This window comes from Delphinus delphis, chromosome 15 (assembly GCF_949987515.2).
Source record: "Delphinus delphis chromosome 15, mDelDel1.2, whole genome shotgun sequence".
Taxonomy (NCBI): Eukaryota; Metazoa; Chordata; class Mammalia; order Artiodactyla; family Delphinidae; genus Delphinus; species Delphinus delphis.
The window spans coordinates 25,051,369-25,064,563 of record NC_082697.1 but is presented as its reverse complement, the minus strand read 5'-3'; the positions used below and the strand labels follow the sequence as shown (position 1 = coordinate 25,064,563).

Here is a 13,195-nt window from a genome sequence, read left to right as displayed (position 1 = left end):
GACTCTCAACCACTGCGCCGCCAGGGAAGCCCCTTCTTTTGTCTTTTAACTACCTCCCCAGTAGCTTTGTATATGGATGATTCCCTACCTTTTTTGTATTTTTGCCTTTACCAGTAAGCTTTTCCATTTCATAATTTTCTTGTTTCTAATTGTGGCCTTTTCTTTTCTGCCTAGGGAAGTTCCCTTAGCATTTGTCATAAAGCTGGTTTAGGGTGCTGAATTCTTTTAGCTTTTGCTTGTCTGTTAAGCTTTTGATTTCTCCACCAAATCTGAATGAGAGCCTTGCTGGGTAGAGTATTCTTGGTTGTAGGTTTTTCTCTTTCATCACTTTAAGTGTATTGTGCCACTCCCTTCTGGTCTGCAGAGTTTCTGCTGAAAAAAATCAGCTGATAGCCTTATTAAGAGTTCCTTTGTGTGTTGTTGCTTTTCCCTTATTGCTTTTAATATTCTCTCTTTATCTTTAATTTTTGTCATTTCGATTACAGTGTGTTTTGGTGTGTTTCTCTGCAGGTTAGTCTTGTATGGCAGGGGTCCCCAACCCCTGGGCCATGGACCAGTAGCAGTCCGTGGCCTGTTAGGAGCTGGACCGCACAGCAGGATGTGAGTGGCAGGAGAGTGAGCTAAGCTTCATCTGCCACTCCCCATCGCTCGCATTAATGCCTGAACCATCCCATCCCCCACCCTGCCCCCTGTGGAAAAATTGTCTTCCATGAAACCAGTCCATGGTGCCAAAAAGGTTGGAGACTGCTGCTGTATGGGACTCTGTACCTCCTGGACTTGGGTGACTATTTCCTTTTCCAGGTTAGGGAAGTTTTCAGCTATTATCTCTTCACACATTTTCTCAGGCCCTTTCTCTCTTTTTCTACTCCTTCTGGGTCCCCTATAATGCAAACATTAGTGCGCTTGATGTTGTTCCAGAGGTCTCTTACACCGTCTTCATTTCTTTTCATTCTTTTTTCTTTTTGACGGCAGTGATTTCCACTACTCTGTGTTTCAGCTCACTGATCCATAATTCTGCCTCGTTTAGTCTACTGTTGATTCCTTCTAGTGTGTTTTTCATTTCTGTCATTATATTCTTCTGTGTGGTTGCTCTTTATATTTTCTAATTCTTTGTTAAAAACTGCTAGTTTATTGCTCTCTGCATATATTTTCCTCCCAAGTCCTGTGATCATCTTTATGATGATTACTCAACTCTTTCTTGGGTAGATTGCCTATCTCCACATCACTGGTTCTTCTTCTGGGGTTTTATCTTGTTCCTTTGTCTGAAACATTCTTCTGTCACCTCATTTTTTTAATGTTTATTTATTTGTCTGCACCAGGTCTTAGTTGCAGCACATGGGATCTGCAGTGCCATGTGCAGGATCTTTTACTTGCAGCAAGCATGCAGGATCTTTTTTTTTAGTTGCAGCATGCAGGGTCTTTAGTTGTGGCATGCAAACTCTCAGTTGCAGCATGTGGGATCTAGTTCTGTGACCAGGGATCGAACCCTGGCCCCCTGCATCCAGAGCGCAGAGTCTTAGCCACTGGACCACCAGGGAAGTCCCCGCCTCATTTTGTCTAAATTGCTATTTGTATTTTTATGTATGTGATAGGTTAGTTATGTTTCTCAGCCTTAGAGGAGTGGTCCTCTGTAGGAGATGTCCTATGTGTCCCAGCAATGCACTCCCCTCTCATCACCCAAGGGCCACAGGCCAGCTGGTCCCAGGGTAGTGTCTCGCCTGCGTTTGCAGAGTTGCAGCAAAAATCTGTATCCACCACAAGTGCTTGAAGTTATTGCCTTTTTGAAGAAAAACATACTTCTGGCAACAAATTGCATCACTTGTGGAATCTTGCTTAACTTCAATACCACAGCCAACGCCATGCTGCACCAAATCTGTATACTACATTTTTGAGATAAGTACAGTTATTTTGAAATGAGTTAATAATAAATATTGTTTAAATTCTCAGTTTTAATTTCGGATATAATGATTATCAATAGATGTAACCCATATTAATTAGAGGGCTTATGAGACTAAAATGTTTCTGAACTGCTGCTTTAAAAGATGATTCAGTATTGTACAGAGGAAACCACTTTCATACAAGGCAAAATGCAATAAATGACTTTTTCCTCATTTGAGATTCTATCCCTGTTGTTTTGTATAACTGTAGGTGGTTCATTGTCATTGCTGTATAATGTTTCATTGTAGGAATATACCACAGTTTATACTTTTTGATGGACATTTGAGTTGTTTATATTTTGAGGCAGCATCAGGGGTCCCCCAGTACCACCCCCATGTCTTGAGATTTGCTAGAATTGTCCGGACTTGGCATATAGTTGTGCTCACAGCTAAGTTTTTTTGGGGGGGGGGGGCTGCATCAGGTCTTAGTTGCAGCCCACAGGATCTTTGTTGAGGCATGCAGGATCTTTCGTTACAGCATGCAGGCTCTTCATTGTGGTGCACAGGCTTCTCTTTAGTTGTGGCATGCAGGTTTTCTCTTCTCTAGTTGTGGCGCGCAGCTTCCAGAGCACGTGAGCTCTGTAGTTTGTGGCACACGGGCTCTAGATGAGGCGCACGAGCTCAGTAGTTGTGGCACGCGGGCTTAGTTATCCTGCAGCATGTGGGATCTTAGTTCCTGATGAGAGATCAAACCTGCGTCCCCTGTATTGCAAGGCAGATTCTTTACCACTGGACCACCAGGGAAGTCCCTAAGATTTAATACAGAGGCATAATAAAGGTACACAGCTGGGGCTTCCCTGGTGGCGCAGTGGTTGGGAGTCCGCCTGCCGATGCAGGGGACACGGGTTCGTGCCCCGATCCGGGAAGATCCCACATGCTGCGGAGCGGCTGGGCCCGTGAGCCATGGCCACTGAGCCTGCGCGTCCAGAGCCTGTGCTCCGCAGTGGGAGAGGCCACAACAGTGAGAGGCCCACGTACCGCAGGGGAAAAAAAAAAAGATACACAACTGGATCAAAAAGGTGAGAAACACAGTTGGGATCCGGAGGAATCCATATATAGGCTTCCTTTTTCTCCTCTATGAACAGTCACACAGAGTTCACTTTTCCCCCAGCAGTGAAAATACAGCAACTTATGTGTGATGTTTCTGCCCAAGGAACCCCATTAAACCCTCAATGCCCAAGGTTTTTCCTGGGGTCTGGGCACATAGGCACTCTTGGCATAGCACCTATGAAACTCCAGACTCATAGAAGGAAAAGTGGTGTTTAGCATCAATCAGAGTTTGTTAAAACAGTACCCACATCCATTAGGGAAACTTTTTGTTTGTTTGGGGTGGGAGTGGGGTCCCTTTATTGGTCAAATTTTAGAGTATTATGGAAAAGTATTTCTGGCTCTAGACTAATAAAATTGGCCTTAAATGTCAAAATGAGTTTGAGCATAATTGGAAGCAAAGTAGCCATCAGAATGTTAATGCCAATTCCAGCAGCAAATTAAGTAGAGTCTGCTTAATTTCAAGAGTAGAAGAAAAAAATGACAGCTCATTTGCATGCGTGCATGCGCACACGCACGCGTGCGCGCACACACACACACAGAGAAAGTGAATTTTTTTCTAACTATGAAGGAATATGTAGATGTAGCCAATCATCTCTTTTAAATGGCTGTGCTTGGGTTAATGTTTTTTTTTTTTTCCCAAATTTTTGAAATTGTGTCATCATGAGGAGGTGGTAAAATACATATAGCACAAAATTTACCATCGTAACCATTTTTAAGTGTACAATTCAGTGGTATTAAGTATATTCATTGTTGTGCAACTATCACCACCGTCTACCTTCAGAACACTTTTCATCTTTCAAAACTGTAACTCTGTGCCATTAAACAATAATTCCCCATTTCCTTCTTTCCCCAGCTTCTGTCAGCCACCATTCTACTTGACTACTCCAGTTACCTCCTATTAGTGAAATCACATAGTATTTGTCTTTTTGTAGCTGGCTCATTTCACTTAGTGTAATGTTGTCAAGGTTTATCCGTGTTGTAGCATGTGTTACAGTTTTTTACCTTGCAAGCAGGCTTTCCTAAGGTTAGCAGTTGTAGACCAGCTATATTAACTCTTTTCTGTACAGGGGCCATTACAAATAATGAACATTTTTATTTATGGTACATGTGTGTAAGCACTGCACTGAACAATGGAATTGTGATTTCATAGGGTATACATGTATATAAATTTAGTGTATAAGGTCAAATGGTTTTCCCAAGTTTTATACCAATTTATAATCTCACATACTGAGATTTTCATTCAGATCAGCGTCTTAGTCCTTTTAGGCTCTTAGAATAGAATACCATAGACTAGGTAGTTTATAAACAACCAATATTCATCTCTCATAGTTTTGAAGGTTGCTAAGTCCAAGATCAAGGTGTCAGCAGATTCGGTGTCTCATGAGAGCCCACTTCCTGGTTCATAGATGGCCATCTTCTCACTGTTTCCTCACAGGGCAGAATGGGCAAGAGAGCTCCCTGGTGTCTTTTTTATAAGGGCACTAATGCCATTCACTAGGGCTCTGTCCTCATGACCTAGCCACCTCCAAAAGGCCTCACTTCCAAATATCAACACATTGGAAATGAGATTTCAAGATAGGAATTTTGAGGGCTTAGAAAAACATATAGTCTATAGCAATTGATATTGAAACTATAAATATATTTGGAGACAATACAAGGTGAGAAATGTTTGTTAAATTTGATATCCATTCATTGTTAAAAAACAAACAGCAAACCAATTATAGCAGGAACTTCCTTAATCTGATGACAGTTGTATGTATAAAACACACTTTAGCAAGCCTGTGCTAAGTGATGAAATTTCAAAAGCTTTCCCTCTGATATTAGGAACCAGATAGGATCTCTTTTCTCTTCACTGTAATCCTGAACATCATAGCCTAGCAAATAAGATATAAGGATTGGGGCTTCCCTGGTGGCGCAGTGGTTGAGAGTCTGCCTGCTGCTGCAGGGGACACGGGTCCGTGCCCCGGTCCAGGAAGAACCCACATGCCGCGGAGCGGCTAGGCCCGTGAGCCATGGCCGCTGGGCCTGCGTGTCTGGAGCCTGTGCTCCGCAACGGGAGAGGCCACAACAGTGAGAGGCCCGCGTACTGCAAAAAAAAAAAAAAAAAAAAAAAAAGATATAAGGATTGGAGGGACTTCCCTGGTGGTCCAGTGGATAAGACTCCATGCTTCCAATGCAGGGGGCCCAGGTTCAATCCCTCGTCAGGGAGCTAGATTCTGCGTGCATGCAGCAACTAAGAATTCACATTCTGCAACTAAGAGTCCACATGCTGCAACTAAGAACTCGCATGCCCAACTAAGAAGCCTGCGTGCTGCAACGAAGATCCCACGTGCCCCAGCTAAGACCCAGCACAGCCAAAATAAATAAATAATACATAAATAAATAAAATATTTTTTAAAATATATAAGGATTGGAGAAACATAAATAAAACTGCCATGGGCTTCCCTGGTGGCGCAGTGGTTGAGGGTCCGCCGGCTGATGCAGGGGACGCGGGTTCGTGCCCCGGTCCAGGAAGATCCCACATGCTGTGGAGTGGCTGGGCCTGTGAGCCATGGCCGCTGGGCCTGCGTGTCCGGAGCCTGTGCTCCGAAACGAGAGAGACCACAAAGGTGAGAGGCCCGCATACCGCAAAAAAAACTGCCATTATTCATAGATACAATGATTGCCTTATTTGTATTGCATTTGAGCTTACCGATCCGTTATTTTTCCTTTTCTTTCCTTTCCTTTCTTTTTCTTTTTTCTTTTCTTTCCTTTTTCCTTTTTCTTTTTCTTTTTTTCTACCATCATGTTGAAAACATTGTCTAATTTGGAGGAGAATTAACACCTTTAGATTATTATATTTCTGTATCCGTGAAAGCCTTATTTGGTCTTTTTTGTTTTATAGATTTATTTTTATTTATTTATTTTGGCTGCTTTGGGTCTTCGTTGCTGTGCACGGGCTTTCTCTAGTTGTGGCTAGTGGGGGCTACTCTTCGTTTTGGTGCAAGGGCTTCTCATTGTGATGGCTTCTCTTGTTCGGAGCACTGGCAATAGGTGCTCAGGCTTCAGTATTTGTGGCATATGGGCTTTAGTAGTTGTGGCTCGCGGGCTCTAGAGTGCAGGCTCAGTAGTCATGGTGCATGGGCTTAGTTGCTCCGCAGCATGTGGGATCTTCCTGGACCAGGGCTCGAACCCGTGTCCCCTGTGTTGGCAGGCGGATTCTTAACCACCGTGCTACCAGGGAAGCCCTTATTTGGTCTTGTATTTATGAAAGGAATCATTAAGATTTTGGTAGGCATATGTAAATGGAACAGTAATTCCATGTGGAGGAGACTTCGTTAGCAAAGTCAGAAAAGGCCACACAGGTAGCAAGAGTTTTGTTCACCTGTGTGCATTTGGTATTTCTGGTGTGTAAGAGAAGAGGTAAGGTGCTGGTGGTCTGTAACTGTACCAGGAAGCAAGCGTGGCAGTTTCCACTGCAAGGTAAAGGTAAGTGTTTTGTACTCTGGCTACTTATTTGGAGAATACACATTCTGGAAGGTAGTTTTATACCTTAAACTAGACAGTTCCTTTGACCTACCAGTATCTCTCCTTGACATTCATCTTAAGATAAAATAATAAACAATGTGCAGTAACATTATTTATAATGTCAAAAAAATTGAACCACCTAAATGTTCTATAAAAGCCTGAGTAAATGACAGTACCTCAGTTTAATGGAATATGATGTAGTCATATCAAGTCTGGTTCAGAGGCATAACAGAAAGGTATACTTCTTCCTATTCCTCCTGACAAATACAACAAAAAAACAATGGACGTTATGTATAAAACAAAAGTAAGAAGACTCTGAAAGATGGAGAGAAGAAGGCAGATTGGCTAGTGACCTTGAGACTCAAGTACACAGCAGTGAGTTCCCTTGGCTTTGTGCTGTCATCATATATCCTGGACTGTGGTCTGGAGAAGCCAGTATTATGGAAATACTAATGAGCACAGACCAAAAGCAAACAAACCAAAACCCACAAAAAAAACCCCACCTCCTTCTAGCCAAAGGACTAGGAAAGGAGCAACCAAACAAGATACAAAACTTTTGGACAAAAATCACTCTGTGGCAGTCAAACACCTCAGGAAAAAACCCACAATAATATACACCCTTCCCCCTCCCCTACAAGGCCTACTGGGGAGCCTGAGCTCCCACCCCTGCCCAGCAGTAGGGAACCCCTCTTTCCTTCTACAAATCAACAGAGGGTGAGTGGGGAGCCTGGGATTATACCCCACCTGAGAGCATCAAAGATTCTTCTCTTCCCAATGGCACACTATCAGAGGATGCCTCGAAAATAGAAGACGTAGATAAGATCTGGAGTCTTACAACATAGAACCCAAAACATCCAGGATACAGCAGAAAATCGCTTGTCATGCCAAGAACTGACCATCTCAAGTGGAATGAGAAAAGGTAACCAACAAACATCAGTTAAGATGACCCAGATGTTTGAAATATGTGACGAGTTTTGAAGCAGCCATCATAAAAATGCTTCAGTGAGCAGTTACCAACACAAATGAAGAAATACAAAGCCTCAGCAAGGAAATAGAAGATATAAAGAAGAACTAAATGGCAAGTTGAGAACTGACAATTATAATAATAAAATTAAAAACTCAGTGATGGGGACTTCCCTGGTGGCACAATGGATAAGAATCTGCCTGCGAATGCAGGGGACACGGGCTCGAGCCCTGGTCCTGGAAGATCCCACATGCCACGGAGCAACGAAGCCTGTGAGCCACACCTACTGAGCCTGTGCTCTAGAGCCAGTGTGCCACAACCACTGAGCCCGCATGCCACAACTGCTGAGCCTGCGTGCCTGAAGCCTATGCTCTGCAACAAGAGAAGCCACCGCAAGGAGAAGCCCGCGTGCCACAACAAAGAGTGACCCCCACTCACAATGACTAGAGAAAGCCTGCGCAGCAACAAAGACCCAATGCAGCCAAATAAATAAATAAAAAATTTTAAAAACCCAGAAAAACAACTCAATGATGGACTCAACAATAGACTGTAGAGAACAGAGGAAAGAATCAGTGAACTTGAAGCTGGAACAATAGAAAACTACCCAGTCTATTTATTGGGAAGTCCACTACCCAATCTAAACAACATACAGAAAATAAGTAAAAAAACATGAACAGAACCTCAGGGATTTAAAAGAGTATAACAAAAGATCTGAGTCACAGTAGGAGGAGAGAAAGAATGTGGGGCTGAAATAATGCCTGAGAAGTTCCCAAATTTAACAAAAGATCCAAGCCTACAGATTCAAAAAGGCTGAGCAGACCTCAAAGAAGACATCCCATCCCAGGAATTCCCTTGTTGTCTAGTGGTTAGGACTCCGAGTTCTCACTGCTGAGGGCCCAGGTTCAATTCCTGGTCAGGGAACTGGAATCCCACAAGCCCTGTGGTGTGGCCAAAAAAAAACAACAACAAAAAGACATCCCATCCCATCCCCAAAAAATCTTGAAAGCAACAGAGAAAGCATCAGTAACCATGGATGCCAGAAGGAAGTGGCATATTTGTCAAGTGCTGGGAGAAAAGATTGTCAACCCAGAATCTTGTATCTATCAAAACATATCCTTCTTGAATGAAGGGTAGAAGGATCAAAATATTTTCACATGAAGTAAAGCTAAGAGAATTTTTCTTCAGCAGTCCTACACTAAAATAATGGCTAGGGAATTCCCTGGCGGTCCAGTGCCACGCTGTCACTGCCAAGGGCCCGGGTTCAATCCCCGGTTGGGAAACTAAGATCCCACAAGCCACAGGGTGTGGCCAGGAAAAAAAAAAAAAAGCTAAAAGAGCTTCTTGAAACAGAAAGGAACGATAAAAGAAGGAATCTTAAAATATCAGGATAGGTGAAGGAAAAATGGAAAGAGTAAAAATATAGGTAAATACAATAGACTTTACTTCTCTTGGGTTGTCTAAATTATGTTTGATGGTTGAAGCAAAAATATAGGTAAATACAATGGACTTTACTTCTCTTGGGTTGTCTAAATTATGTTTGATGGTTGAAGCAAAAATTATAACCTTGTCTGTTATGGTTGTCAGTATATATAAAGGAAATATTTAAGACAATTATTATTATAAACCGGGGAGGATAAAGGTAGATAGGGTTTCTATACTTCTTGGTCTTGATTTCAGTGGTGATAACGTTAATGTACACATGCCATAAAATGGCATAGAACTATACACATGTATTACCATGGTAGTTTCCTAGTTTTGATATTGCACTATAATTACATAAAATATAAACATTGGGGGAACCTTGGTGCAGGATACAGAGGAACCTATCTGCTGTTTTTTGCAACTTCCTGTGATTATCGTTATTTCAAAATCTTAAAAGAGCCACCACCTGGGCTGCTCCTGCAGCGATGGCTCCCTTTGTGACCTTGGTCCTGCTCGGGCTGCTCTCGCTGTCTGGCCTGAACACTGTCCATCGTCCTCCGAAGGTTCAGGTTTACTCACGACACCCCGCAGAGAATGGAAAACCAAATTACCTGAACTGCTATGTGTCTGGGTTCCATCCACCCCAGATTGATTTGCTGAAGAATGGGGAGAAGATGGAAATGGAGCAATCAGACCTGTCTTTCAGCAAGGACTGGTCTTTCTACCTTCTGGTCCACACTGCGTTCACTCCCAACGGAGTGGATCAGTATAGCTGTCACATGAAACACGTTACTCTCAGAGAGCCCAAGATAGTTAAGTGGGATCGAGACCACTAACCAGCATCATGGAGGTTTGAAGATGCCTCATTTGGATTGGACTAATTCCAAATTCTGTTGTCTTGTTTTTTATTTTTTAATTTTCTTTTTTTTAAATTTATTTTGTTGAAGTGTAGTTGATTTATAATGTTGTGTTAACTTCTGCTGTGTAGCAAAGTGATTCAATTATTCTTGTCTTGCTTTTTAATGCTTATGTTTTTATGCTTTATGCATATAAATCAGAAGTTGTATTGATGTTACCGCAAATATCATCTTCTTTATAATTCTACCTAGGGCGCTACGTCTCCACGTTTGACCTGTCTTGGCAGGTAGCTGTAGTGGGGGTTCTGGCAACCTAGAGGTGGGGAAGACAGAATTTCAGGTTTAACATCAGCATCTCAGTCAAATCTGAATTCTTCAGTCTCTTCTGCATACAAAACTGGATAATAAGATAGTATGCATGTTTAGAGTAAACTTCCAATTTGTAATTTTTCTTAGAATTTTGGAAAATTTTTGAAAGATAATTTTCAGAATTATGGAAATTTATTACAGTGGATAAAACATTTTGCCATATAAAATTCATATTTACCTCTTACATCTGTTAGAGAGAGACTTGGTTGTACCTATTTTGTTTGTTTCACTAATTAAAACAATGGTAAAACATTGTGTTCAGCTTCTCAAAGGAACAACAGCTGACTTCTCAATGTCAGTGGGATCCAGAACATAGCAGAAAGTAATCATGAATGTAGTTAAACAACTGCCTACCTAGAATTCCATACACAACAAAAATATCTTTTAAAAAATTACAGCAAAGTAAACATCATTAGATAAAAAGTCAGATTTCAGTTCCTTTTAGATCCTTACTAAAGGAGATTCTAAATGATGCACTTCAGGCAGAGAGAAGGCCTAAAATGTGAGAAGAAAGGAAGAGCAAAGGAAATGTATCAGTTCTGTGTAAAAAGAAATCAACCTAAATAAGCACATAAACTGAATATTTAATATCTAACTAGTAGAGGGCACAGGAGCTTATGGAGTGCTAGTGATGTTTTATTTCTTGACATGGATGGTGGTTACAAGAGATTTTGCTTTGTAATTTTTTGTTAAATGTACATATATTCTGCACATTTTAAAGGAATGTTATATTTCACATTAAAAATCATAAAATTAAAAAAAATCTTAAAAGATAAAAAAAATTTTAGTCTGGTGGCTTATCTATACCCATTGTCTTGTAAGATCTCTATAAGTGTTGCCCTTAGGATCCAGTGGACTAGATTCCCCTCATACTTTGCATTCTTACATTCTGTCTTCCTCAGAAGCATCTTTCTCAAGGCTGCACTTTCACTTCTTCAGTTGGCCCTTCTGTAAAGCCTTCCTTGTCCCCCTAAGTCTGCATGCCAGTAGTGTCCTGCACACATGTACTGTGATCATACTGTAATGAATGCCTTACTTTTCAGTTTTCCCACTAGACTATGAGGAAACAACTGTGCTCTTATTTATTAAGTAACTGAATGAGAGGGAAGGATAACAGAACAATGGCCTATCTTGCCTCTCGGATAGAGGATTGCCTGGCATCTATAGTATATATAGCCTTGAGTCCGTTTCTCTAACTTAAGTTAATCTTTTCCCTCCTTTGTCCATCCATAAGAAAACTTAGTCATTTCCTTCAGTCTTTCCATAGATTTAATCTGCTTGTGTTTACTGTTTGAGGCCTGATTGCATTATTTGTAGTAGGGAGTGAATAGCATTCTCTTACACTTAATTTTTATTCCCGATTGCCCGTAGAGTTGGTTGCATTGTATACCTGTCATTTACTTAAAACAAGCACTCAGCTAAGGTTTAAAAGAACATTTTTGGTATGAAATGTGGTAAACTGTACAAACATTTTCGTTTAACATGGTTCAATTTGATACACTCTTCTTTCCCAAAGGGAAATATTTTAGTTTTTTCTCAATATTGTATGATACATTTGGAAAATCCAACATAATTTCACATCCAGAAATAACTACTGTTGTAATTGTCCTTCCAGATACTTAAAATACTATATAAATGTATGTGTGTTATTTTCAAAAATAGATTGTTGGAATATACTGCCATGTTTCCTGGTTTTTCACTTAGTATATTATAGACACCTTTCTTCAATGCATACAAATCTGCCTCCTACCTTAAGCATTCTGATGTATGATGGTATTACAATTTTTAATGCAGTTTTGTGTTGAGGACCTATATGTTTTCCATTTCTTCTTGTTAAGAAACAATATTTTGCTGATGAATAATTTGTGTGGTACATGTTACATCTTTGAACACTTGATGATTTTATAAAAATAAATCCTAGAAGTCATCATTGTCCTTTCAGGCAAGCAAGAATTCAGATTGATGTTTTATTTTGTTTTGTTTTGAACTTACTATTTTGCTGTGTTTTAGGGAATTGAAGTAAAAATAAAAATATTTTGTGAACTTTGAAGAAAATATTTGTATTGGTACATTCCTCTTAGCAAAAGAGCTGAGAATCTTAGTTTAAAGAAAGACCTGAAAAAATACAGGGGAAGTGCTGATAACTTTCATGGGAATACTAAAATCTAACCAGTGGAAGTCTGCGCATTTGGAGGTGCTCTGATTTGCAAACAGACCACTGGAAGGTGGAAGGCATCTTTTTTTGTTGTTCACTTCCGATTTAGAAGATTTAGGGAACTGATGGTTAGGAGGTAGGCAGAACCAATGAAGAAATGAACTTCTGAAGACGTGAGGCTCTGAGTCATTAAGTTGATATCCTGGACTGATTTGGGAACTGTTCAGCTGGAAACACTGTAAGCTTGGTTACCTGTACCTGAGGTGACTTGTGATGAACCCCGCAATACAAGGAACCTGAGTGCCTCTCTTCACGAGAGGAAGGCAATGCCCTATTCTGCCCAGGCTGCTGAGCATAGAAGGGAATTCGTTAGATTTGGGGTAGTAGAGAAGAAAATCAAGGAGGCTGAATTTCTTTCATAAAGGAAACAGAATTTGGTTAACCTTTGAGAGGGATTTGAGTTCATAATAGTGCTCTTGGAGTTATTCTTTTCCTTATTATTTCAAAGGGTTCAGCACTATCAGATTTATGTTAGATCACTGTCCAGTTTTAGAAGTTGAACAGTGCTATTTATCTTTTCAGAACTCAACAGTAACAATTGAAGAATTCCATTGCAAGCTCCAAGAGGCTACAAACTTTCCTCTTCGTCCTTTTGTTATTCCATTCCTCAAGGTAATTTTTACGAGATAACTACTGGAATGTAATTTATCTTCAACATTTCCTCAAGATCTGTTACTGATCCCTGTTCTATGATCTACATCAGGGCAGCTTGCCACATTTTATATCTATTATATTTGGGGCTGCTACAGAAGTGTGAGTGGTTTGCGAATAAGCTTTATGCTTGATGAGATGAGAGTTGCAAAAGCCTTGAGTCGTGGTCTGTATGCAGACACTGTTGGTGACACACAGAAGGAGCAGGTGGGGAGGCAGGGAA

General features: G+C 40.8%; 1 protein-coding gene and 1 pseudogene across 5 annotated transcripts in view; both read left to right on the top strand.

Annotated features, from left to right (window-relative positions):
• Positions 1-13,195, top strand: part of CBFA2T2 (CBFA2/RUNX1 partner transcriptional co-repressor 2) — a 169,801-nt gene that overhangs the window by 132,338 nt on the left and 24,268 nt on the right. For all 5 annotated transcript variants that reach the window (XM_060031052.1, XM_060031049.1, XM_060031048.1 and 2 more), the window contains exon 4: positions 12,844-12,933. In XM_060031052.1, the coding sequence (XP_059887035.1) occupies positions 12,844-12,933 (90 nt within the window). The remainder of the gene's footprint in view (positions 1-12,843; positions 12,934-13,195) is intronic.
• LOC132437716 (beta-2-microglobulin pseudogene) lies at positions 9,283-10,087 on the top strand (annotated as a pseudogene).